This window comes from Crinia signifera, chromosome 2, assembly GCF_055691185.1.
Source record: "Crinia signifera chromosome 2, ASM5569118v1, whole genome shotgun sequence".
In the NCBI taxonomy this organism is placed as follows: Eukaryota; Metazoa; Chordata; class Amphibia; order Anura; family Myobatrachidae; genus Crinia; species Crinia signifera.
Window position 1 is genome coordinate 324,064,843 of NC_139218.1, and position 27,725 is coordinate 324,092,567.

At 42.9% G+C, this 27,725-nt stretch overlaps 1 protein-coding gene across 50 annotated transcripts in view; it reads right to left on the reverse strand.

Annotated features, from left to right (window-relative positions):
- Positions 1 to 27,725, reverse strand: part of NACA (nascent polypeptide associated complex subunit alpha) — a 54,884-nt gene that overhangs the window by 11,238 nt on the left and 15,921 nt on the right. For 18 of the 50 annotated variants that reach the window (XM_083169288.1, XM_083169283.1, XM_083169271.1 and 15 more), the window contains 41 exons: positions 18,623 to 18,688; positions 18,453 to 18,515; positions 17,984 to 18,046; positions 17,708 to 17,773; positions 17,521 to 17,589; positions 17,353 to 17,415; positions 16,910 to 16,972; positions 16,631 to 16,693; positions 16,432 to 16,488; positions 16,275 to 16,340; positions 16,104 to 16,169; positions 15,228 to 15,290; positions 15,082 to 15,147; positions 14,928 to 14,978; positions 14,772 to 14,837; positions 14,400 to 14,465; positions 13,609 to 13,671; positions 13,447 to 13,509; positions 12,100 to 12,162; positions 11,944 to 11,988; positions 10,382 to 10,438; positions 10,222 to 10,287; positions 10,060 to 10,125; positions 8,178 to 8,243; positions 8,018 to 8,074; positions 7,861 to 7,926; positions 7,691 to 7,753; positions 7,211 to 7,273; positions 6,911 to 6,976; positions 6,724 to 6,792; positions 6,556 to 6,618; positions 5,472 to 5,534; positions 5,192 to 5,257; positions 5,017 to 5,073; positions 4,880 to 4,930; positions 4,696 to 4,761; positions 4,121 to 4,186; positions 3,658 to 3,714; positions 3,519 to 3,584; positions 3,350 to 3,412; positions 2,253 to 2,315 (listed from right to left, as the gene is read on the reverse strand). In XM_083169288.1, the coding sequence (XP_083025414.1) occupies positions 2,253 to 2,315; positions 3,350 to 3,412; positions 3,519 to 3,584; positions 3,658 to 3,714; positions 4,121 to 4,186; positions 4,696 to 4,761; positions 4,880 to 4,930; positions 5,017 to 5,073; positions 5,192 to 5,257; positions 5,472 to 5,534; positions 6,556 to 6,618; positions 6,724 to 6,792; positions 6,911 to 6,976; positions 7,211 to 7,273; positions 7,691 to 7,753; positions 7,861 to 7,926; positions 8,018 to 8,074; positions 8,178 to 8,243; positions 10,060 to 10,125; positions 10,222 to 10,287; positions 10,382 to 10,438; positions 11,944 to 11,988; positions 12,100 to 12,162; positions 13,447 to 13,509; positions 13,609 to 13,671; positions 14,400 to 14,465; positions 14,772 to 14,837; positions 14,928 to 14,978; positions 15,082 to 15,147; positions 15,228 to 15,290; positions 16,104 to 16,169; positions 16,275 to 16,340; positions 16,432 to 16,488; positions 16,631 to 16,693; positions 16,910 to 16,972; positions 17,353 to 17,415; positions 17,521 to 17,589; positions 17,708 to 17,773; positions 17,984 to 18,046; positions 18,453 to 18,515; positions 18,623 to 18,688 (2,571 nt within the window). Of the gene's footprint in view, positions 1 to 2,252; positions 2,316 to 3,349; positions 3,413 to 3,518; positions 3,585 to 3,657; positions 3,715 to 4,120; positions 4,238 to 4,695; positions 4,762 to 4,879; positions 4,931 to 5,016; positions 5,074 to 5,191; positions 5,258 to 5,471; positions 5,535 to 6,555; positions 6,619 to 6,723; positions 6,793 to 6,910; positions 6,977 to 7,210; positions 7,274 to 7,690; positions 7,754 to 7,860; positions 7,927 to 8,017; positions 8,075 to 8,177; positions 8,244 to 10,059; positions 10,126 to 10,221; positions 10,288 to 10,381; positions 10,439 to 11,943; positions 11,989 to 12,099; positions 12,163 to 13,446; positions 13,510 to 13,608; positions 13,672 to 14,399; positions 14,466 to 14,771; positions 14,838 to 14,927; positions 14,979 to 15,081; positions 15,148 to 15,227; positions 15,291 to 16,103; positions 16,170 to 16,274; positions 16,341 to 16,431; positions 16,489 to 16,630; positions 16,694 to 16,909; positions 16,973 to 17,352; positions 17,416 to 17,520; positions 17,590 to 17,707; positions 17,774 to 17,983; positions 18,047 to 18,452; positions 18,516 to 18,622; positions 18,689 to 27,725 lie in introns of all 50 variants that reach the window. The other 32 variants (XM_083169272.1, XM_083169258.1, XM_083169285.1 and 29 more) reach the window with 30 other exon arrangements.

Sequence of the window (27,725 nt, forward strand, 5' to 3'; positions counted from 1 at the left end):
TTTACCTAGATTTAAAGTCTCTGTGGTAAAACAAAAAAGTGAATTGGGAGAGCTTGAAATATAGTTCAATGGTCCAGTATTAAACATAGCTCTTTACTAAGATAGACTGGGGTCTCGAAAACACTTCCCATTCATAAAAACAAAGCTGACTGGGAAGAGACACTGGCAAAATTATTGCAAATTGTAGGAGAGTTGAGCACAGAGCCTTAGATACATACAGATGACTGGCGGTGTTCAGAATACCACCGCAGGCATCCCGACCGTCAGAATTCCGGCACCGGTTTCCTGGGATGCCAGCCATTGTATTGTAAACGTAGGGATCCCCACCACTTCTGGGATGGGCTGACATCACAGGTCTTAAAGCTTAACTTAAAATTTTGGTGGCTTTTCATTTTTAGTTTTCAGGCTATTTTTTTTTATTTTGGAATTGAAGGCAACACAGACAAGGCTTATTATGGTCAGCAAACTATTTGGTCTCAATTTCTTAATACATGTAAAGCAGAGAAGTTTCCAATGCTGTACACTTGGCCTAATTCAGCCCTTATCACTGCTTTGATTTCGCACAGCAGCTGATTGTTACTGCACATGCGTTTGGGCTGCAATGCGCGTAAGTGATGCTGTCTAACGAAGAAATCCTGCTACTTTTTATTAATAGTTAGCCATTCACAAGGTGATTGACAGGAAGCCAGTGTATGGGGGGTGGGAACTGGCCATTTCATGTAGTCGTACTTAAGAGTTTTAGGGGAGGATGTGTGATATTTGCCCCAGCCTCGATCAGGCCGATTTAATGCAGCCGCCAAGTCCAGAGTGGTGACATAATTCAATGGTGGGCTGCTTCTGAATGCTTTTGGAAATATTTGCACACCTGCAAATCTTTGTACTGTGTACACATTTATTTGCAAGGTGGTATTTCACTCTGGCAAGGCAGAGTTTACCTGATCCCTGGCTGCTGCAAATTAGCACCCGTGCGATCAAGACAAGTGACTTGTAATACCACTTTTACACCAGAACTGCCGGATCGCACCCGGGTTTTTAGGGCAGTGATTCTTTCTTACACAGGTGTCCCCCGACATTACGCTGGGTAGGCAACGCCAGGGAAAGGTGGGTCCCTAGGCGGCGATTGGAGATTACATCATCTCCATGCACTGGGAAAAACACCAGCCAGGAGGACCCCATCGATAAGCTGGGGGCAAGCCCAGCAACTGAGAAAGCTGCTGTGCTGTCCCCAGCCTCCGTTCATGAGCCTCCGCTGCTGTCTGCATAGTACCGCAGACAGCAGCGGAGGATGTAGGCGTCCTCTGCCCAACCTCTGGACTGCTACAGTCCAAAGATATGGGCTACCCTATTGGTGGAAATGGGTCCCCGATACACAGCCCCTGACTCCGGGGAAGCCCTGTGTCTGACCCTAAACAATTGCTGGGTTGAACACCCGGGGAACAGGACTCATTTATCTTCTTTACACAAAGCCCCGACCCGGGTCGAGGCTCTGGTGTAAAATGGGTATAATATACTTTTTCTTGTTCTTAGCAGTACATTAGAAGTAAAATGCACTCCTCTATTTCTAGGGTCTGTTTTAGAAATGGTGTTCCTTGAAATACATAGAACTTGGAATGGTTAGGTATTACCCAACAGTGTGAAGCTTAGTGACTAGAACCTTAACAGGGACAATTACTAGTAAACACCAAAAGCTGTAAAATCGGATCACTAGTAGCAATGTTAGTACACCAACATTACTCAGATGCCATTATACAATGCACATATTCTTGGAGAGAACAAAGGCAATGCATTTGACAACTAGGATTATCAAAACATTACAAAGATCTTTGTTTTGTAAAATCATAGCCCATGCAAAAAAAACATTTGGGGCATACATGGTGACTGCGTAACAAGTTAAAATGACATAAAACCGTACAGTAAGTAGCTAAAAGGTGAATGGATAGAGAACAACGTGAAGGATGACTAAACTTGGTATCTTACAAACAAAAAGTAAAAAGGCATCTTGTTGGTAAAAACCACTGTGCATTCTGCTAAAGTCTAGAGACTGGGTAGTAAGCAGACCAAAGCCCATTAGTAATTTACTGAACCTAGAACATGCAACACACGCTAAAAGCTTGGAACTCTCATCACCACTTTGATGTTAAATACATGGTTCAACAAACCACAAACAAGGAAGCATCTAAAACCAAACCGTGCACAAAACTCACATCATTAGTAAAAAACACAGGCGTAAACCATATATTACTGTGGGATACCTGAAGTCTGCACATCAGGGACCTCAGGTGCTGCAAGAGCAGCAGAAGAAATAGCAACTGGAGCTGGGAAACAGAGCAAGAACTGTTACTTAATTCTCGCAAACAAACCTTAAGGAAAATGGATAGTGACCTGATTGATAGAAGCGGACAGGTCCCGTCCCCCCCCCGGGCAAATTTCCACCTTTTAAATGTTAGTAATCAGACTAAAGCTGTGTACACACGGAGCAATCTGATAGTTGGCAATATATTGCTCAGCAATGCTCAGTGTCCCGTTTTCATCAGCGACCAGAGATGGTCGCTGAAGAAAATGACACTGCGGGAGAAGAGGCAGGGGAAGTCGCTGGTCGGAGGAGCATGCACCTCTGACCAGCGACCATTAGGGGGCAGAAAACGGGAGCGTGCACCCGGCGATCACCGGTGCACACTCCAATTGCTGGCAATATGCCAGCGGTTATAGCCCGTGTGTATGCACCTTTAGTGGTTGAGAAATTGCTGCACTTCTAATAAAGCCAAACTGATCCACGCCCCTCATTTAAACACACCACGCCCTGAATGCGCTTCTTCCAACACCTCTATTATACTAACCCAGAGGTCGGACTCACCCAGAATTAGCCCCCCCCCCCCCCTCTAAGGTAGAGTGATGTACATATCCTCCATTTACACCTTGCCTATGTAAACAGAAAATGATTCTAATACTGAATATGCATATCATGCCTCAGATCAATAAGGCATTAGTGAGAAGAAATGCGTTTGTAGTAAAGCATAGTACTCATTGGAGTCCTACGTCTTTCTCATAACTTGTTTACTGGGAATTAGCATCTACATGTGCTGGGCGCCGCTGGCTGAGCTGACAGGCGACCCAGGCATGGAAATCACTTCTTGTCAGTTTTCAAGTTACCAGAAGGTGAATGTGTAGTTATCAATTACATTTAAAACAAGTGTGCAATATTATACACCAAATACTTGACAGGGATTTTATGGTCTACAGTTCAGGTAAAATGCTCGTTCCTATTTTACTGAAACTCCAACAACTGGTACAATCCTTGAATTCCTCCCCAGTAATGCACATTGCTAGCCAACTTATGCAGCCATTATACCTGAGGCTTTGGAGGCAACAGCAGCTTTTGGGGCATCAGTGGGTGGAGGCTTTTTCTTTTGCGCTAAAAGAAGTAAATAAGCGGTTTGATTCCATGCACGGGCTCACGCATACACCTGCTACAATAACATAGTTGTATCCCTAACATATCACCAGCATGTTCTCAGTACCTGGAGCTTTGGCGTCAGCCACAGGAACTTTAGGGACATCAGCAGATGGAGGCTTTGCCTTTGAGGCTAAATCAGACATACAAATCTGTTAAACAAGTTCCACACACACTGATTTGGGAACAATTGGTAATTCTAGTACCTGGAGCTTCTGAAACAGCACCAGGGACATCAGTGGGTGGAGACTGCGTCTTTGGAGCTAAAGATAAGTAAACAGGCTCATTGTATTGCAGCTTGAATATTGCCAGCAAGAATGCAAAACTGGATTTTTGGCTGGGGGTTGTGCACACTGGGGGGCAGATTTATTAATCTTGGAGAAGAGAAAAACTGGAGATAAAGCTGAGAAAAGGTAAAAGGAGATAAAGCACCAGCCAATCAGCTGTGTTGGAAAAAGACAGTTGGGAGTTGATTGGCTGGTGCTTTATCTCCTTTTACCTTTTCTCCGCTTTATCTCCAGTTTCTCTCTTCTCCAAGCTTAATAAATTTGCCCCTAATTTACATATGAGTAATACCAGTATAGTCTAGGAGAACCATTTAGAATTGGTAAAATCCCAAATCATATACCAGTAATGGAGATTACTAAACAGCTCACGCAGCCACAATACCTGAGGCTTTGGAATCAGCAACAGCAGCTTGTGGAGCATCAGTGGGTGGAGCCTTTTTCTTTTGTGCTGAAAAGTATATGAGCTCAGTGTTCTGGTCATGCATGTCCTCACGCCCTACTACAGTGACATAATTCCATATGTGACCAGCATGTTAGCAGATCTGTTTCCAATTTGGCAACATACATTGATTGAGAAATTGGACAGATCCTAACATTTGCTGAAATTCAACTTGTCCACGCAAAGGTTAGTAGCAAGACAGATAAGACGGGGGCTGTTATTAGAACCTGTTTGGACAGATCACTTAAAAGTCCAAACACTTATAAAGCTTAGATGAATGGAGAAACCAAAACCCATATTAAAGATGGAGCCCTCCTCATCTAGCCCTTTAATCGGATTAAGTGTTGTTCTATGTATTGTATTGCTGCTGAGAATAGGATAGCCATGGTGAACCACAACCTAAGGAAGATAGTTGAGAGGGGCTTCATCTGTAAGTACACAAGCGTGTAATCATTGGTAAAATCCTGCATTAGACACCAGTAATGGAGATTACCAATTAGGCCATGCAGTCCTTATACCTGAGGCTTTGGAAACAGCAACAGGAGCTTTAGGGGCATCAGTGGTTGGAGATGTTCTCTTTTGTGCTAAAACATGTAGATAAGCTCAGTGTGTTAGTAGTGACGCGTGGGTATCACTCATACACTGGTATATAGTAACCTACTCAGTCCCTATTAACATTTATCGCCAGTAAGTTCTCTGTACCTTGAGCTTTGGAATCAGCAGCAGGAACTTTGTGGACATCAGCAGCTGAGGCTAAATCAAACAAATAGATTTATCAGGAAGCTCCATATACGGTTTCTGTATTTAACAGACTTGTGAATATTTAGCAATCATAATACCTGCAGCTTCAGAAACAGCGCCAGGGGCATCAGTGGTTGGGGGCTGTTCCTTAGGGGCTAAAGAAAAGTACAGAGGCTCATTGTATATTGCACCACACAACTACGGTCTCCACTACAATACTGTGGGAAGGGGGCAAGTGCTAGGAGATCACAAGTACATCCACACAGGCAATACCTGGAGTTATAGAAGCAGCAGGAGGACCTGCGGGGACCTCAGAGGGAGGGGTCTCTGTCACTGGAGCTAAATAAAGAGACCATATACTCAGTCTGTATATACACCACACATAGCTGTGCTCTAGCAAATAAAACACAGTAGTTACCTTCAAACTTAACATGGATCACCATAGGAAACGGTTTAACAACTTATTTTTTGTACAAATTAAATAAAAAAATGAATGATGGATGATCAGGCACTGCAAACTGGCACATTAGATATAGGGCCATGCAGCCAATACCTGGAGATTTGGAATCCATAACTGGCACTGCAGGTTTATCAGCAGACGGCTGTTTCTTTGGTGCTAAATAAATATAAATAAGCTCACTTGGTAACCAAAACCCAGGTTCAACATGTCTTTTATGGATGCATGCCTGACTTCAACAAGTGGCCATAAATCTCACTATGTGGGGACTGGTGATCCAATGCAGTCACAAGATCCTCACATGAACATGGAAGCACTGAAGTGGCAACATTGCCCATGGCAACCAAATAATAGCTATTCTATTCGAGAAGGTGCGAAATAACTCATGTGAAGAATCGGATTGGTTGCTATGGGCAATACCTGCATTTTAGTAAATATAACCTTAGTTGTGTCCTATGGGTTTAGGTTGTTTGGTGGGTGTGCCAAACTGCTGCATTTAACAGATACAGCTACACAACGGTTTAGTAGTCTGGTCTGCCCTTGTATGGAGATTGCCAGATCAGGTGGTTAAGTCTGTCTAGCTTACATGCAGACCTGTTTCCAATCTGAATACGTAGGCATACAAGATGGGAACAAACCAATATATGCTGCAAGCTAGCAGCTTACCACATTATAAAGATTAGCTGCAACAATAAAAAACAGAATTGGACACTGTGTGTGTGTGTGTGTGGTCAGTCTGGCACTCAATGTGCTTGGGTGGCAGCTACCCGGGTGCCCTCTGGAGCTTTAGAATACCTTCGGCGCAAACACAGGCAGTGGCACTCCCAGGGATTTTCAAAAAGATTTTTTAAGTGTACCAATGTTTCGGGGTGCTGAGACCCCGTTTTCAAGGTGAAAAAACAACCAATGATTGTTTTTTCACCTTGAAAACGGGGTCTCAGCACCCCGAAACGTCGGTACACTTAAAAAAGCTTTTTGAAAATCCCTGGGAGTGCCACTGCCTGTGTTTGCACCGAAGGTGGGTGTGGGTGGATGTGTGTGGAGAAGAAAAAAAAAATATATAGATATATATCTATCTCTTTTGAATTCAAACACTATAATAAAAGTAGTGATAACTGGGAAAATCCCCAATTATACCCCAGTAACGGAGACCGCCAACCAGCTCATGCAGACACAATACCTGGGGTTTTGGAATCAGCAGCAGCTTTTGGGGCATCAGTGGGTGGAGACTTTTTCTTTTGTGCTACAACATGTAAATAAGTTTGGTGTGCTGGTTGTCATGCACAGGCTCACTCACACAGTAACATTTTAGTCCCCAATTAGATTATGAAAACCTTGTTCTCATTACCTGGTGCTTTGGTTTCAGCCACGGTAACTATAGGGACATCAGCAGTGGTTGGGGTCTGTGCCTTAGGGGCTAAAGAAAAAGTACAGAGGCTCATTGTATATTGCACCACACAACTACGGTCTCCACTACAATACTGTGGGTAGGGGCAAGTGCCATGCGATCACAAGTACATCCACACAGGCAATACCTGGAGTTATAGAAGCAGCAGGAGGACCTGCGGGGACCTCAGAGGGAGGGGTCTCTGTCACTGGAGCTAAATGAAGAGACCATATACTCAGTCTGTATATACACACCACACATATAGCTGTGCTCTAGCAAATAAAAAAGTGGTTACCTTAAAATTACCTTAAAAAAAAAAAACAAAAAAAAAAACTAATTTTATGTTACCATAGGAAACAGTTGAGCACTTTTTGATTAGAAAATAATTAATAAAACGGATGTTACCAGACACTGGCACATTAGATATATAAGTCCATGCAGTCAATACCTGGAGATTTGGAATCCACGACTGGCATGGCAGGTTTGTCAGTAGAAGGCTGCTTCTTTGGAGCTAGATAAATATAAGATAGGCTTACTCTGGACAAACCCAGGTTTAACGTGTTTTTTTTATAGGATGCAGGCCTGACTTTATAACAAGGTGGCCATAACTCAGCATAAGAGGACTGGGGATTCAGTGCAGTCAGACCGGCTTCCAAATGGTTTCACACCCGAATATTGAAATTAGACACATGCCAACATTTGCTGCAAGTTGACAGCTTACGGTTATGATTAGCCGCAAGAGTGGGAACGAGGATCTGTCACTGTATATATATGGGACCCAGGATCTGTCACTGTATATTTGAAATCCCTTATGAATCAAACACTATAATAGTGTCCATATAATACATATATAAAGCAGTGATAGCTGCCGAAATCCCAAATTATACCCCATGAATGGAAACCATCAACCAGCTCATGCAGACAATACCTGAGGCTTTGGAATCAGCAGCAGCTTTTGGGGCATCAGTGGGTGGAGACTTTTTCTTTTGTGCTACAACATGTAAATAAGGTTGGTGTGCTGGTTGTCATGCACAGGCTCACTCATACAGTAACATGTTGTAGTCCCTAATTACATATATGAAATCTCATTCCCATTACCTGGTGCTTTGGTTTCAGCCGCAGGAACTTTAGGGACATCAGCAGCTGAAAGCTTTGTCTTTGGGGCTAAATAAAATGTATAAGTCGGTTTATCATGAAGCAGCAAACATGGATTCTGTATTAACACTGATTTGGGAATAAATAGTCCTCACAGTACCTGGAGCTTCAGAAACTGCGCCAGGGGCATCAGTGGTCGGGGGCTGTGCCTTAGGGGCTAAAGAAAAGTACAGAGGCTCATTGTATATTGCACCACACAACTACGGTTTCCACTACAATACTGTGGGTAGAGGGTGTAACTACATCCACACAGGCCATACCTGGAGTTATAGCAGCAGCAGGGGGACTTTCAGGGACCTCAGAGGGAGGGGTCTCTGTCACTAGAGCTAAACAAAGAAGTAATGAACATTGTGCTAAGAAGGGGAAAAAAACCTCCAGTGTCTATGGATCCATACAGAACACACAAGAACAGGTCAGAGTTTTCAACTGTGCAAAAAAATAAACACCAGGATGAACCTTTCTATGCTTAACGCAAAAATACAGCAAATGGCACATTGACAAGTTGGCTATATAACATGCCATCAGTATCTGGATGTATGGAATAAAAAAAAACAGGTTAAGTAATGGTGGCTGCATCCTTGGAAGCTAAAACAGAGGTTATTTCATGAACCAAAGACTGCATTCCGACAGTTTAGTATTTGTCACCTGGAGTGACAAATAGGCAAGGCCATGCAGTAAATACAGAGGTGTCCTGCGGCGATGCGGTATTCCAGGGGTGTGTGCATGTTCTGTGCGAATGTGCATAGCTTAGAAGGGAATAACATTGCCGCGATGCATGCGCCCATCACTGCAGTGATAGAACTAAACACATCTGTACCTGATGTATCAGATACCACAATGGGCTCAGAAGGCACCTTACTGCTTACAGCTTAAATGTCTATGCAAATTCAAAGCAATGTTCAACCGCACACGTATCGGCGTATTATTGTAGCAAGTACATAGCAAGATATCCCATCATCTCAATGGGTGTAAAGTAGAACCTGCAATTTTGCTTTAGAGAATATATATCCAAATAAACCACCAGTGTTCTCCCAGAAAATGTTGCCAACCGTGTGGAGATAAGACGCCGTTGGGTGGGGTGATACTTTTAAAGACACCTACAGATACTGCCCACTTGCTGCCAGAACACAAATGTAGTGTCAATCAATGAAATCTTGAAACACAATGCATGTCTGCACTCTATGTACCCTTTGTGAAATGTTCCTGCCTCGGCAAGTCACCTGCCTCCTAAAGATGGAGGAGGAAAGCCTGTTACAGTAAATGGGCCTACACACGGGGAGATTTGTTGAGTGTATTGAGTGATGCTAGACTGGTCAGCGATGAGTGCTAAGCGATCTGTCAGGGCCAGTGCTCTCCGGTGAGAACACGGGCGATAGCAATGGACTACACATCAGGATGGCCCATACACACGAAGTAATGTAGGGGCATTCTCTAAGCAATCTAGTGAGATCTAATGAAATAGCCTAGTGTGTAGGCTCCATAACATTAGTGACATGGGACTCAGATGGGAAGGAGATCTGTGACTGCCTAAAGCTGGACATACACTATGGTGTCCGGGATGCTGTGGCTTTGAACCTAAAGCAAAAACAAGTAAGCTATTGACAATATATAGGTTTTGCATTATTGTTATGGATTGTTTATGCGTTTCCTGAGCAGCCACAACTCTCAACATGTGGGAAACTTGCTGTAAACGCGGGTGGATGACAATTGTCTGCAGTGTGTGCGATAGCGGGATGATCACAATAATAGTGTCACATGTGATTTGCTCTGTGCACAAAACGGACAGTCTGACATGGCTATACAAGTGCCGAATAGCCTGATTTGCACATGTATGAGCAGTTCGATCAGTTTTATTTTCTATATATTTTAGTAATTAAAAGAAACTACCTAGAACAATCACAAAAACCTACGTCATATTCATCACAAACATGCATATTGTAAGCCAAACCATACCAGCCAAATAATTACTGGATTACTATGAATCTATAGCAGACTGTTGCTATTCCTATATATGCATCTGGGTTCAAACAGTACTGTATAACTTGGATGAGTGCACAAGTCAAATCCACATAAATGCAATAATACAAAACAGTGATTATTCCATTCTTAAATATTACCAACAAATTCATGCAGACATAATACCTGGGGCTTTCGAATCAGCAACCGGAGCTTTTGGGGCACCGGTGGGTGGAGACTTTTTCTTTTGCGCTAAAATAAGTAAATAAGCTCAGTGTGCTGGTTCTCATGCATGGGTTACCGTAACCTGTTACATATCTATATATCTCAAAGGCATGTTCTCCATACCTTGCACTTTGGATTCAAAAGCAAGAATTTTAGGGGCATCAGCTGGTGGAGGCTCTGTCTTTGGGGCTAAATCGAATATAGATTATTATTTTAACAGTGAATTGGGAACAAATATTGAAGTTGGTCAGTGAATCCCGATAAGTACATGTAAGCATAGTACCTGGAGCTTCAGAAACTGCACCAGGGACATCAGTAGGAAGGGGCTGTGTCTTGGGAGCTAAAGAAAAGACAATTGCCTCATTGTATTGCACCATACAACTTCTGTTTCTGCTGTAATGCCATATGCGGATACTATTGCCATGTTGCACTGCTTAGAGATTCATTCTGTTTAATACGCCCGAGGGGAACCAGTGTTTGCAGCACCAATCTTCAATTTGGACACGTTTCTGAACCAGCCTGGATGGACTGATTGTTTTGATACCGCCTACTTTGGGCTATAACAGATTGTCTACTTCCATGCCTCTTACCAACGGATTACAAATTAAGGGACTCTTGTCAGAACCAGACCCTCCACAATCTCCAAGGAGGAATCCAATCTATGGTCTGCAAGACAATTTGAACCCTAGATCCAAGGTGGCGGACAGTAAATATATTGCCCTAAAAATGCCCTAAATTATTCCAGGCATATATATAGGAACGGACAGTGTCACCTGTGCTGCACATTGTTTTAATTTTAGTGTGGTATTTTATGTTCAGATCCAGTTCTTATGTGATTTTACTTACCCTTGATCCACTGATTAAAACGTATAATTACTACAATTTGATATAAACTTTATTGTGAAGTGAATCCAATTGGTACTAGTTTTTATCTTATTTTAGGCACTGCATCCATTGTTTCTTTCAGTGTTTAATACCCCTTTCATATAAAAATACAGCATAATGTTCACACCGCAGGCTGCACCAGTTATTGGCAAAGCTTCTACTCTGCTGCCCCTTGGAGGAGACATCCCGGTCCCGATCACACAGCTCCCCTTAACCCGAGTCTGCTCGGAAACAAGCCATTACAGCTTTATGGATTAAGCATCCTCAAGAAGTCAATACAGAGGTTCAAGTTTACAAATGGGTTCTATTGGTGTCCATAGGAGGCTTTATTGACAATATGAATACACTGCAAAACAATTTCTACTATGATGTTCTCTGTGTACAATTAAATACTAGCACTCAAGTTTCAGACTTTAATAAAACCATGCAGCCATTATACCTAGAGCCTTGGAATCGGCAACAGGCAATACAGAGATTAATGTGAGTAGTTATTAGCGTTCATTCTTGCCCCCGCTTTCTTTGAAAACCCATACAGTTCCTCTTCCCTACCTGGGGTGTCACTGTCTGTGTAATGCTTCTTGCAGTGTGGTCTACATATCAGCACTGATATGCAAACTAGACCTGCACTAGAAATAGCACAGCAGACAGCAACACCCCAGGCAGGGAAGAGGAACTGCATGGGTTTTCAAAGATAGCGGGTGCTAGAATGAACACTAGTTATTGTTTGGGAAAGGATTCATGATTGAATCTGTCACAAAACACATGCGATTTCACATAAAAGGAGCAATTTGTACCAAAACGTCAGTTTATGCTTTGGACTCAACCATATCTCTGCCATGCCTACAACACTCCACTGGGAGGCTGCATCATGGCACAGTAAGCCCCTTAACATTTCTACCAAGAAGTCCAATATGTTAGTAATCTGGTAGTGTGCTATCACCACAGCCATGCAAGTAATACCTGCATTTTCAGGAACATCAGTGGGTAGGGTCTTTGCCTCTGGAACTAAATGGCAATAAAAAAGGCTCACTGCGTTGCCAAATCATTCAAGCATTCTGTATTCAAATTTTTGGAAATTCAAACTGCAAATATGTACATGGGCCATGTAGTCAATACCTGGAGCTTTGGAACCCATAACTGGCACTGTAGGTTTATCAATAGGAGGCTCTGCCTTTGCAGCTAAAGCAAAAACATGCAAGCTAGTGACAGTACACAGGTTTAGCATTAGTTATGGAAGGTTGCTATACTGTTTACTGAGCAGCAACAACTCTTGAAACTTGCTGTAAAGGCGGTTGGATGACAATTGTCTGCAAAGTCCAATTGTAAAGTGGAACGGAATATGCTGTGCTATATAAGAGACTGTAAATAAATAAAGTGTGTGATCACTATTTGATCATCATAATAGTGTCACATGGGATTATGGGGTAGATGTATGAAGCAGTGATAAAGTGCTTGGGACTTTGTCACCGGTCAATCATCTGTCAGTAGCTGATTGGCCCGTGATAAAGTACCTGACACCTTATCACTGCTTCATACAGCTACCCCTATGTTTGCTCTGTGCACCAAACTGACAGTCTGATATGGCCATACAACTGCTGAATAGCCTGATCTGCCCATGTATGATCAGTTGGTTTGGCCTAACTGACTTACAAGATCCGTAATCAATTTGGCCTCACATTGGGGCAGATGTATGATCCGTCGTTATGGGGGAGAAGGGGTATCAGCGCACGTTATGTGCACTGATACCGCTTCTCCCCCATGTATGAAGGAGGTGAGTTGCGGTAAAGGACAGGGGCGCTATGCGCCCCTGTCCATATCGGCGCTGCTATCAAAATGATAGCAGGCCGAATGTATGAACGGTCAGCATCGCTGACCGTTCCGCACGAAGCCGGGTTTGGCTTCGCCAGCATCAGGCTGGCGAAGCCCTATCTAAACAGCAGGGACAGCGCTGTCCCTGCTGTTAGGTCTGGGCTGGGGATCTCACGTGAACAGCGAGATCCCGCGCATGCCCAGTGCGGCCGGCCGGGGGACAGGAGACAGCACATCAGTATTAACTGATGCGCTATCTCCAGAAAGGGACATCGCCGGAGGGGGGAGTTAACGCTCCCCCGCTTCGGCAGACAAGATGTTAATACATCTTGTCGATGTCCCTTCCTGCTTCGCCTCGCTATTGAGGCGAAGCAGGAAGTATCATAGCGGCGCGATAAGCGCTGCTATGATACATCTGCCCCATTACTTTGACAATTTCTTGTGATATTTTCTATATATATGAATAATGGCATCTCTAGAATGAATCCCGAAGAGTCTGGGACTGTATGGGCAGATTCATTTAGGAGTTTTAATACTATTGTAGAACTTGGCATTCGTGCAGAAGCCAAGCACATAAACTCTGTGATAACTGATTAAATCTTTAATTCTACCCTAGTAATGGGGAATACCAATAAACTCATGCAGCCATTATACCTGAGGCTTTGGAGTCCCCTGCAGCTTTTTGGACATCAGTGGGTGGAGACTTTTTCTTTTGTGCTACAATAAATAAATAAGTTCAGTGTGCCGTCACTGATGTATGGGGTCACTCATACCTACTATAGGAACAATGACACATTGCCAGCATGCTCTCAGTACCTGCAGCTTTGGACTCGGCAGCAGATACTTTAATATCAGCAGGAGGAAGATCGGTCACTGGAACTAAACATATAAATAGGTGTATTGTATTAATACGTTACACACATTGTCCGTATTTAATACTAGAAGGCAATTAGATGCAACTTACTCGTGGCTGCGATTAAGTACTTACAGTATATCTCCAAAACAAAGATTTTTTTATTCGCTAAACCCAAAAATTAATGATCCCATGAACTGAATTGCGCTCCCACACCGTTATGAAAGCAGCTTACCCCCAAATATGTCTAACTGAAAGCAATACAATGTTATCCCTCTGGGAAAAATGCAAAGAAAATCCGTAGGTTTCTACAAAGTCAGCTAAATGGCCACTAGCCAATGGCTAGAAGAGCAAGGTACATATACAGGGGACAAAAAAACCCAGAAAAGTATTTTAATGCAATTTTGGCTTTAGTACATCCTGCTCAGTCGGATAAGGTCACACAACTGTCAAAGTTTGGGCACCATTAGATGGGGTAGGTTGGCCTGACAGACTTAGAGAATGGACACACACAGCTAATAAAACTGGACCGATCGGAACAGTTAGAAAGTTTCCAAACATGAAAGCATAGCAGCAAGAATGAAAAACAAGGCTTGTAACTGTGGGCAGTGCAGTATATGCCTCTTATGATTTCAAACACTACTATACAGCTTGGTTGTGTGTAGAAGCGAAATCCACATAAGTGCACATGAAACAGTGGTAATTGTTGATTCTACCCCAGTAATAGTTACAAATCCGCTCGGGCAGACAATACCTGAGGCTTTGGAATCAGCACCAGCAGCTTTCTGGGCATCAGGGCGCGGAGACTTTTTCTTTTGTGCTAAAAAATGCAAATAAGCTCAGTGTGCTGGTTTGCATGCACTCGCTCACTCACGGGTATAGATCAATGGTCAAGAGGGTCATTAGGTCGACATGGAAAGCCTTTTAGGTACAAAAGCTTTGCTCACCATGCTTCGGGCAAGGTGGTTTGACATAAGTGTTTGTTTTTTGCGCACCATGTCAACCTTTTACTTGCCGAGCTAATGTATATGGTTCTGACGATGACTCCTAAACTGGCTACATTAACATTATAGCCCTAAATGCACAAACCCCCCCCCCCCCCCCCCACTAAACATGTTCTCATTACCTGGTGCTTTGGTTTCAGCCGCAGGAACTTTAGGGACATCAGTACCTGAAAGCTTTGTCTTTGGGGCTAAATCAAATGTATAAATCAGTTATCGTGAAGCAGCACACATGGATTCTGTAATAACACTGATTTGGGAATAAATAGTCCTCACAGTACCTGGAGCTTCAGAAACAGCGCCATCAGTGGTTGGGGGCTGTGCCTTAGGGGCTAAAGAAAAGTACAGAGGCTCATTGTATATTGCACCACACAACTCCAGTTTACACTACAATACTGTGGGTAGAGGGTGTAAGTACATCCACACAGGCAATACCTGGAGTTATAGAAGCAGCAGGAGGACCTGCGGGGACCTCAGAGGGAGGGGTCTCTGTCACTGGAGCTAAATGAAGAGACCATATACTCAGTGTGTATAAAACAAGACACTGGCACACTAGAGATTTAGGGACATGCAGCAAATACCTGGCAATTTGGAATCCGCGACGGGCATGGCAGGTTTGTCAGTAGACGACTGCTTCTTTGAAGCTAAATAAAAATAAATAAGCTCACACTGGACAAAACCCAGGTTTAACTTTTTTTTTTAGAATGCATGCCTGACTCTTTAGAACAAAGTGGTCATAAATCTCAGCAAAAGAAGATTGGTGATTCAGTGCAGTCAGAAGAGACTGGTACCCAAGTTGTGTTCCATGGGTTCAGATTGTTTGGTCTGAGTGCGAAACTGCTGCGTCTAATGGTTGTAGCTACACAAATTACTCCGATTGCTAATGTGGATTGTCTGTGACTTAAGCTGAGTCAACACCAGTGACAGGTTGGCGGACTCATCATCGTCACAAAGTGGTCAATTCAGATAAGCATATACATTTGCAGTTCAGGCACTCAATATACTGGTCCTTACATTGCAGCTGGGGGGGCAATTAAAATTTACCCGCACAGCTGTGATGTCCATACACAGGTAATTTTCTATTATAATCGGGCATTAGCTATGCTACAGGGATGTGTAGTAGGTCTGAATGTGTTTAGACATATCAGGTGTATGTACCTGATTATGTGCTGCTCAGTGTGTACCCAGCTCAACTTATAAATCAGACCTATTTCCAGATAGTGTCACACTTGGATGTGGAAATTACACATGCTAACATTTGCTGCAAGTTCACATCATACTGTTATGATTAGCTGCAACAATGGAACACAGGATCTGTGGCTCTATAGACAGAATCACTTATGAATTCAAACACTATAATAGAGCCCATGAAATAAATATATATGCATATCAGCGATAACTAGCAAAATCTACAATTATACTCCAGTAATGGAAACCAGCTCATGCAGACACAATACCTGGGGCTTTGGAATCAGCAGCAGCAACTTTTGGGGCATCAGTGGGTGGAGACTTTTTCTTTTGTGCTACAACATGTAAATAAGGTTGGTGTGCTGGTTGTCATGCACAGGCTCACTCACAGTAACATGTTGTAGTCCCTAATTACATATATGAAATCTCGTTCTCATTACCTGGTGCTTTGGTTTCAGCCGCAGAAACTTTAGGGACATCAGCAGCTGAAAGCTTTGTCTTTGGGGCTAAATAAAATGTACAAGTCGGTTTATCATGAAGCAGCACACATGGATTCTGTAATAACACTGATTTGGGAATAAATAGTCCTCACAGTACCTGGAGCTTCAGAAACCGCGCCAGGGGCATCAGTGGTCGGGGGCTGTGCCTTAGGGGCTAAAGAAAAGTACAGGCGCTCATTGTATATTGCACCACACAACTACGGTTTCCACTACAATACTGTGGTAGGGGCAAATGCCATTTACCACAGATTAATTTTCATTAAATGAGATCACAAGTACATCCATATAGGCAATACCTGGAGTTATAGCAGCAGGGGGGCATGCAGGGACCTCAGAGGGAGGGGTCTCTGTCACTGGAGCTAAATGAAGAGACCATATACTCAGTGTGTGTATACACAGCTGTACTCTAGCAAATTAAACAAAGTGTTTATCTTTTAAACAAAAACTTAATCTACATTACAATAGGAAACAGTTGAGCACTGTTTTTTTTTATTTTACAAATGGTTATAAAAAAAAATAAAACGGATGTTACCAGACACTGGCACATTAGATATATAAGTCCATGCAGTCAATACCTGGAGATTTGGAATCCACCACTGGCATGGCAGGTTTGTCAGTAGAAGGCTGCTTCTTTGGAGCTAGATAAATATAAAATAGGCTTACTCTGGACAAACCCAGGTTTAACATGTTTTTTTATAGGATGCAGGCCTGACTTTATAACAAGGTGGCCATAACTCAGCATAAGAGGACTGGGGATTTAGTGCAGTCAGACCGGCTTCCAAACGGTTTCACACGTGGATATTGAAATTAGACATATGCCAACATTTGCTGCAAATTAACAGCTTATGGTTATTATTAACTGCAAGAGTGGGACCGAGGACCTGTCACTGTATATGTGAAATCCCTTATGAATCACACACTATAGAGTCCATGTACTATATAGAAAGCAGTGAAAGCTGGCAAAATCCAAAATTATACCCAATAATAGAGAGCATCAACCAGCTCATGCAGACAATACCTGAGGGTTTGGAATCAGCAGCAGCTTTTGGGACATCAGTGGGTGGAGACTTTTTCTTTTGTGCTACAACATGTAAATAAGTTTGGTGTGCTGGTTGTCATGCACAGACTCACTCATACAGTAACATTTTAGTCCCCAATTAGATTATGAAAACCTTGTTCTCATTACCTGGTGCTTTGGTTTCAGCCACGGGAACTATAGGGACATCAGCAGTGGTTGGGGTCTGTGCCTTAGGGGCTAAAGAAAAGTACAGAGGCTCATTGTATATTGCACCACACAACTACAGTCTCCACTACAATACTGTGGCTAGGGGGCAAGTGCCATGCGATCACAAGTACATCCACACGGGCAATACCTGGAGTTATAGAAGCAGCAGGAGGACCTGCGGGGACCTCAGAGGGAGGGGTCTCTGTCACTGGAGCTAAATGAAGAGACCATATACTCAGTGTGTATATACACCACACATATAGCTGTGCTCTAGCAAATAAAAAAGTGGTTACCTTAAAAAAAACAAAACTAGTTTTATGTTACCATAGGAAACAGTTGAGCACTTTTTGATTAGAAAATAATTTATAAAACGGATGTTACCAGACACTGGTACATTAGATATACAAGTCCATGCAGTCAATACCTGGAGATTTGGAATCCACGACTGGCATGGCAGGTTTGTCAGTAGAAGGCTGCTTCTTTGGAGCTAGATAAATATAAAATAGGCTTACTCTGGACAAACCCAGCTTTAATGTGTTTTTATAGGATGCAGGCCTGACTTTATAACAAGGTGGCCATAACTCAGCATAAGGACTAGTGATTCAGTGCAGTCAGTCCGGCTTCCAAATGGTTTCACACGCGAATATTGAAATTAGACATATGCCAACATTTGCTGCAAGTTGACATCTTACGGTTAGGATTAGCCGCAAGAGTGGGAACGAGGACCTGGCACTGTATATATGGGACCCAGGATCTGTCACTGTATATGTGAAATCCCTTATGAATCACACACTATAGAGTCCATGTACTATATAGAAAGCAGTGATAGCTGGCAAAATCCAAAATTATACCCAATAATAGAGAGCATCAACCAGCTCATGCAGACACAATACCTGAGGGTTTGGAATCAGCAGCAGCTTTTGGGGCATCAGTGGGTGGAGACTTTTTCTTTTGTGCTACAACATGTAAATAAGGTTGGTGTGCTGGTTGTCATGCACAGGCTCACTCATACAGTAACATGTTGTAGTCCCGAATTACATATATGAAATCTCGTTCCCATTACCTGGTGCTTTGGTTTCAGCCGCAGGAACTTTAGGGACATCAGCAGCTGAAAGCTTTGTCTTTGGGGCTAAATAAAATGTATAAGTCGGTTTATCATGAAGCAGCACACATGGATTCTGTAATAACACTGATTTGGGAATAAATAGGGGATGTACTAAAAGGATGATTGCAGAAAGGGATGATCGGGATGATTGAGTGCAGATCACCTCCAATACACTAGATGTCACAATTTTTACTGATTTTCAACCTTTACGAACTAAAAAAAAAGTCTTAACATCAAATTATATGTCAGTCAGACCACCTAAGTGTCTTTTATCCTTATAATTGCAGTAAAAAGTGCATTATCCCATTTTTATTGTATATTTACCTATATTGTATATTTCCAGGGGGATGATGGCTCTATCTTTTCTATTTAAATGGGATGATCAAGTTTTTTTCGCAGATAATTATACCTGGGACCGTTTTCTATGTGTTTGCAGTGGGATGATGGCTCTATCTTTTGTATTTACGTGGGATGAGCACATTTTTATCTCAGATAATTACACCTGGGACGGTTTTCTATGCGTTTCAAGGGGGATGATGGCTATAACTATTTTATTTATGTGGGATGATCACGTTTTTATCGCAGATAATTACACCTGGGACAGTTTTCTATGCATTTTCAGGGAGATGATGGCTATTTATTTTCTATTTTTGTGGGATGATCAAGTTTTTTTTACAGATAATTACACCTGGGACAGTTTTATATGCATATCAAGGGGAATGATGGCTTTATCTTTTCTATTTACATTGGATGATCAAGTTTTTATCGCAGATAATTACACCTGGAACAGTTTTATATGCGTTTCAAGGGGGATGATGGCTCTTTCTTTTCTATTTAAATGGGATGATCATGTTTTTATCGGAGATAATTATACCTGGAACAGTTATCTATGCGTTTCCATGGGGATGATTGCTATATCTTTTCTATTTACGTGGGATGATCACATTTTCATCGCAGATAATTACACCTGGGACCGTTTTTTCTATGCGTTTCCATGGGGATGATGGCTATAACTATTTTATTTACGTGGGATGATCACGTTTTTATCGCAGATAATTATGCCTAGGACCGTTTTCTATGCGTTTCCAGGGTGATGATGGCTATTTCTTTTCTATTTTTGTGGGATGATCACGTTTTTATCGCAGATAATTATACCTGATACCGTTTTCTATGCGTTTCCAGGTGGATGATGGCTCTATCTTTTATATTTACGTGGGATGATCACGTTTTTATCGCAGATAAATATACCTGGGACCATTTTATATGCGTTTCCAGGGGGATGATGGCTCTCTTTTCTATTTAAATGGGATGATCAAGATTTTATCGGAGATAATTATACCTGGGACAGTTATCTATGCGTTTCCAGGGGGATGATGGCTATATATTTTCTATTTACGTGGGATGATCACGTTTTCATCGCAGATAACTATACCTGGGACTGTTTTCTATACGTTTCCAGGGGGATGATGGCTATAACTATTTTATTTACGTGGGATGATCACGTTTTTATCGCAGATAATTATGCCTGGGACCGTTTTCTATGCGTTTCCAGGGGGATGATGGCTATTTATTTTCTCTTTTTGTTGGATGATCACATTTTTATCGGAGATAACTATACCTGGGACTGTTTTCTATACGTTTCCAGGGGGATGATGGCTATAACTATTTTATTTATGTGGGATGATCACGTTTTTATCGCAGATAAATATACCTGGGACCATTTTATATGCGTTTCCAGGGGGATGATGGCTATTTATCTTCTATTTTTGTGGGATGATCACATTTTTATCGGAGATAACTATACCTGGGACTGTTTTCTATACGTTTCCAGGGGGATGATGGCTATAACTATTTTATTTATGTGGGATGATCACGTTTTTATCGCAGATAATTATGCCTGGGACCGTTTTATATGCGTTTCAAGGGGGATGATGGCTCTATCTTTTCTATTTAAATGGGATGACCACGTTTTTATCGAAGATAATTATACCTGGGACAGTTATCTATGCGTTTCCATGGGGATGATGGCTATATCTTTTCTATTTACGTGGGATGATCACATTTTCATCGCAGATAATTACACCTGGGACAGTTTTCTATGCGTTTCCATGGGGATGATGGCTATAACTATTTTATTTACGTGGGATGATCACGTTTTTATCGCAGATAATTATGCCTGGGACCGTTTTCTATGCGTTTCCAGGGTGATGATGGCGATTTCTTTTCTATTTTTGTGGGATGATCACGTTTTTATCGCAGATAATTATACCTGATACCGTTTTCTATGCGTTTCCAGGTGGATGATGGCTCTATCTTTTATATTTACGTGGGATGATCACGTTTTTATCGCAGATAATTATACCTGATACCGTTTTCTATGCGTTTTCAGGTGGATGATGGCTCTATCTTTTCTATTTAAATGGGATGATCAAGATTTTATCGGAGATAATTATACCTGGGACAGTTATCTATGCGTTTCCATGGGGATGATGGCTATATCTTTTCTATTTACGTGGGATGATCACGTTTTCATCGCAGATAACTATACCTGGGACTGTTTTCTATACGTTTCCAGGGGGATGATTATAATAACTATTTTATTTACGTGGGATGATCACGTTTTTATCGCAGATAATTATGCCTGGGACCGTTTTCTATGCGTTTCCAGGGGGATGATGGCTATGTATTTTCTCTTTTTGTGGGATGATCACGTTTTTATTGCAGATAATTATACCAGGGACCGTTTTCTATGCCTTTTCAGGAGGATGATGGCTCTATCTTTTATATTTACGTAGGATGATCACATTTTTATCGCAGATAAATATACCTGGGACCATTTTATATGCGTTTCCAGGGGGATGATGGCTATTTCTCTTCTATTTTTGTGGGATGATCACGTTTTTATTGCAGATAATTACACCTGGGACAGTTTTCTATGCGTTTCCAGGGGGATGATGGCTCTATCTTTTCTATTTAAATGGGATGATCAAGTTTTTATCGGAGATAATTATACCTGGGAACGTTTTCTATGCGTTTCCAATGGGATGATGGCTATATCTTTTCTATTTAAATGGGATGATCAAGTTTTTATCGCAGATAATTATACCTGGGACCATTTTATATGCATATCAAGGGGAATGATGGCTTTATCTTTTCTATTTACGTTGGATGATCACGTTTTTATCGCAGATAATTATACCTGGGACCGTTTTATATGCATTTCAAGGGGATGATGGCTATATCTTTTCTATTTACGTGGGATGATCACGTTTTTATCGCAGATAATTACACCTGGGACAGTTTTCTATGCGTTTCCATGGGGATGATGGCTATATCTTTTCTATTTACGTGGGATGATCACGTTTTTATTGCAGATAATTACACCTGGGACAGTTATCTATGCGTTTCCATGGGGATGATGGCTATATTTTTTCTATTTACATGGGAAGATCACATTTTCATCGCAGATAATTACACCTGGGACATTTTTCTATGCTTTTCCAGGGGGATGATTACTATATCTTTTCTATTTACGTAGGATGATCACGTTTTTATCGCAGATAATTATACCTGAGACAGTTTTCTATGCGTTCCCAGTGGGATGATGGCTATAACTATTTTATTTACGTAGGATGATCGCGTTTTTATCGCAGATAATACTACCTGGGACTGTTTTCTATGCGTTTCCAGTGGGACGATGGCGATACCTTTTTTATTTACAGGGGATGATAAGATTTTTATCGCAGAGAATTGTACCTGGGAATGTTTTCTATGCATTTCCATGGGGATGCCTATATCTTTTTTAATTTATGTGGGATGATCAGGTTTTTCTCGCAGAGATGTATACCTGGGACGGTTTTCTATGCATTTCCAGGGGGATGATGGCTCTATCTTTTCTATTTACATGGGATGATCATGTTTTTATCGCAGAGAATTGTACCTGGGAATGTTTTCTATGCATTTCCATGAGGATGCCTTTATCTTTTTTATTTAGGTGGGATGATCAGGTTTTTCTCGCAGAGATGTATACCTGGAACTGTTTTCTATGCGTTTCCATGGGGAAGATGGCTATATCTTTTTTTATTTACGTGGGATTATCATGTTTTTAATGCAGATATGTATACCTGGGACCATTTTCTATGCGTTTTCAGGGGGATGATGGCTATATCTTTTTTATTTACGTGGGATGATCATGTTTTTATCGCAGAGAATTGTACCTGGGAATGTTTTCTATGCATTTCCATGGGGATAATGCCTATATCTTTTTTATTTAGGTGGGATGATCAGGTTTTTCTTGCAGAGATGTATACCTGGGATTGTTTTCTATGCGTTTCCATGGGGAAGATGGCTATATCTTTTTTATTTAGGTGGGATGATCACGTTTTAATGCAGATGGCACCGTTTAAGGCAGACATGGAGCAGTGCAGCTCCCTCACCAGCCAGACTTTTTCGGCAACCCTTTGCCCACCCCCTCCTAAAACTGGCAGCCTAAGCAGGTAATACCTCCTGGCATGGAGTGCACCAACATACCGCACGAACCAGGTGGCATGGCAAGCGAAAACAGAAAACAGTCCCAGGTATACATATCTGCGATAAAACCTGATCATCCCACGTAAATAAGAACGATATCGCCATCATCCCACTGGAAACGCATAGAAAACATTCCCAGGTTAACATAATTGCGATAAAAACCTGATCATCCCACGTAAACACGAAAGATATCGCCATCATCCCACTGAAAACATAACGAAAACAGTCCCAGGTATACATATCTGCGATTAAAACCTGATCATCCCACCTAAATAAAAAAGATATAGCAATAATCCTACTGGAAATGCATAGAAAACAGTCCCAGGTATAGATTTCTGGGATAAAAACCTGATCATCCCACGTAAATAAAAAATATATCGCCATCGTCCCACTGGAAACGCAAAGAAAACAGTCCCAGGTATACATATCTGCGATAAAAACCTGATCATCCCACGTAAATAAAAAAGGTATCTCCATCGTCCCACTGGAAACGCATAGAAAACAGTCCCAGGTTAACATATCTGCGATAAAAACCTGATCATCCCACGTAAACACGAAAGATATCGCCATCATCCCACTGAAAACATAACGAAAACAGTCCCAGGTATACATATCTGCGATTAAAACCTGATCATCCCACCTAAATAAAAAAGATATAGCAATAATCCTACTGGAAATGCATAGAAAACAGTCCCAGGTATAGATTTCTGGGATTAAAACCTGATCATCCCATGTAAATAAAAAAGATATCGCCATCGTCCCACTGGAAACGCATAGAAAACAGTCCCAGGTATACATATCTGGGATAAAAACATGATCATCCCACGTCAATATGAAAGATATCGCTATCATCCCACTGAAAACATAACGAATAAACTCCCAGGTATACATATCTGCAATAAAAAGCTGATCATCCCACCTAAATACAAAAGATATAGCAATAATCCCACTGGAAACGCATAGAAAACAGTCCCAGGTACACATATCTGCGATTAAAAACCTGATCATCCCACCTAAATAAAAAAAGGTATCGCCATCGTCCCACTGGAAACACATAGAAAACAGTCTCAGGTATACATATCTGTGATAAAAACCTGATCATCCCACGTAAATAAGAACGATATCGCCATCATCCCACTGAAAACATAACGAAAACAGTCCCAGGTATATATATCCGCGATAAAAACCTGATCATCCCACGAAAATAAAAAAGGTATTGCCATCGCCCCACTGGAAACGCATAGAAAACAGTCCCAGGTATACATATCTGCGATAAAACCTGATCATTCCACGTAAATAAGAACGATATCGCCATCATCCCACTGGAAACGCATACAAAACAGTCCCAGGTTAACATATCTACGATAAAAACCTGATCATCCCAAATAAATAAAAAAGGTATTGCCATCGCCCCACTGTAAACGCATAGAAAACAGTCCCAGGTATACATATCTACGATAAAACCTGATCATCCCACGTAAATAAGAACGATATCGCCATAATCCCACTGGAAACACATACAAAACAGTCCCAGGTTAACATATCTGCGATAAAAACCTGATCATCCCACCTAAATAAAAAAGGTATAGCCATCGTCCCACTGGAAACGCATAGAAAACAGTCCCAGGTATACATATCTGGGTACTCTTTACCTAGATGGGCGCCAGCGATTGAAATCGCGGGCGTCGGGGGTAAAAATCGCGGTCATCGCGGGTAAATCGGGATGCCCGCGATGACCGCGATTTTCCCATAGGGAACAATGTTAAAAAGGCTGATTGACCGCGATTTTACTGTTAAATGCCTCAATGGACCCGATTTGCCCATAGGAATCAATGTTAAATGGGCCACAGAGCCCAAATAGGCACAATTAACCCTTAAATGTCCCCCCCAATTTTTAACGCCACCCCACGATCCACGCCAACCCGAAGCGTGGCGAGCGCAGCGAGCCCGCGAGGGGCGGCGGTACGTGTCCTCCGACCTTTTCATGCCCTACTATCCACTAGGGCGTGGAGTGAGAATAGAATAGTGTGGTGAGCGCAGCGAGCCACCGAGCCCGAAGCGTGGCGAGCGGACGCGGATACCTTCACAGGTAGACGCGTCCCCTCGCGGGCTTCACAGGTGTCCGCGTCGCCACGGACACCTGTGAAGCCCGCGAGGGGACGCGTCTACCTGTGAAGGTATCCGCGTCCCCTCGCGGGGCTCGCTGCGCTCGCCACGCTTCGGGCTCGGTGGCTCGCTGCGCTCGCCACACTATTCTATTCTCACTCCACGCCCTAGTGGATAGTAGGGCATGAAAAGGTCGGAGGACGCGTACCGCCGCCGCTCGCCACGCTTCGGGTTGGCGTGGATCGTGGGGTGGCGTTAAAAATTTGGGGGGACATTTAAGGGTTAATTGTGCTTATTTGGGCTCTGTGGCCCATTTAACATTGATTCCTATGGCCAAATCGGGTCCATTGAGGCATTTAACAGTAAAATCGTGTTCATCGGGCCTTTTAACATTGATTCCTATGGCAAATCGGGAGCATCGCGTCGCGGGCATCGCGGGTACATTTATGGCCAGCCGCGACGCGACCGACACGATTTCCATGTTTAACATGGGTTTCAATGGGAAATCGCGGGAATCGCGTCGGTCGCGTCGCGGCCAGACATAAATGTACCCGCTATGCCCGCGACGGGCGCCCAACTAAGTAAAGAGTACCCATATCTGCAATAAAAACCTGATCATCCCACCTAAATAAAAAAGGTATCGCCATCATCCCACTGAAAACATAACGAAAACAGTCCCAGGTATATATATCTGCGATAAAAACCTGATCATCCCACGTAAATAAATAAGATATAGCAATAATCCTGCTGGAAACGCATAGAAAATAGTCCCAGGTGTACATATCTGCTATAAAAACCTGATCATCCCACGTAAATAAAAGAGGTATCTCCATCATCCCACTGGAAACGCATAGAAAACAGTCCCAGGTATACATATCTGCAATAAAAACCTGATCATCCCACCTAAATAAAAAAGGTATAGCCATCGTCCCACTGGAAACGCATAGAAAACAGTCCCAGGTTAACATAATTGCGATAAAAACCTGATCATCCCACATAAACACGAAAGATATCGCCATCATCCCACTGAAAACATAACGAAAACAGTCCCAGGTATACATATCTGCGATTAAAACCTGATCATCCCACCTAAATAAAAAAGATATAGCAATAATCCTACTGGAAATGCATAGAAAACAGTCCCAGGTATAGGTTTCTGGGATTAAAACCTGATCATCCCATGTAAATAAAAAAGATATCGCCATCGTCCCACTGGAAACGCATAGAAAACAGTCCCAGGTATACATATCTGGGATAAAAACCTGATCATCCCACGTCAATATGAAAGATATCGCTATAATCCCACTGAAAACATAACGAATACCGTCCCAGGTATACATATCTGCGATAATAAGCTGATCATCCCACCTAAATAACAAAGTTATCGCCATCACCCCTCTGGAAACGTATAGAAAACGGGACCAGGACTCAATATTGATATTCAAATGCTGGTTTCCTTATTTAATTATATTGCCTTGTTGTTATAAACCAATTAGGGTGGCCAATCCCGGGATCGGGATCGGCGGGATCCCGGGATTTGGCCCCCAAAACGCCGGGATTTCAATCCCGGGATTGGAATTTCCAATCCCGGGATTTCGGGATTAAACTGCGCATGCGCAGTTTAATGCCGGGCAGCGTCTGAGCACTCAGACGCTGCCCGGCTTCTCCCAATCCCCGCAGTGCGCAGCGTGACGAGGTCACGCTGCGAGGTCACGCTGCGCAGGGCACAGCCGCACGTCCATGGCTGCCCGCCCCCCCGCCCGTCCAGCGCTCCCGGCCACCTGCCCGCCCACCCACCCAGCGCTGACGGCCGGCAGCACTCACGGCCGGCCACCCGCCCGCTCACCCACCCAGCGCTCACGGGGACCCAGCGGCAGCGGTCCCTGCCACCCACCCGCCCACCCAGCGGTACCTGCCACCCACCCGCCCACCTAGCGGTCCCTGCCACACACCCGCCCTCCCACCCAGCGCTCCCTGCCACCCAGCGGTCCCTGCCACCCACCCGCCCTCCCACCCAGCGGTCCCTGCCACCCACCCACCCGCCCTCCCACCCAGCGGTCCCTGCCACCCACCCGCCCTCCCACCCAGCGGTCCCTGCCACCCACCGGTCCCTGCCACCCACCCGCCCAGCGCTTGGGCGGCCAGGGTGTTTTTTATTATTAGGGAAGCCAATCCCGGGATCCCGGGAATCCCGGGATTGAGCATTTTTCAATCCCGAATCCCGGGATTGAAAAAATGCCCCGGGATTGGCATCCCTAAAACCAATGCATATGCCAAATAAATGCTGCATCTTTTTTCTTTAATATAAATATATAATTTAAAAGCTTAATGTGCTTGCTGAATTTTTTAAATTCTCAGTTGAAGTAAAAAAAAATTGTGACATCTAGAGGTGCGAATAGGAACTTCAGGCAATCATCCCGATCAT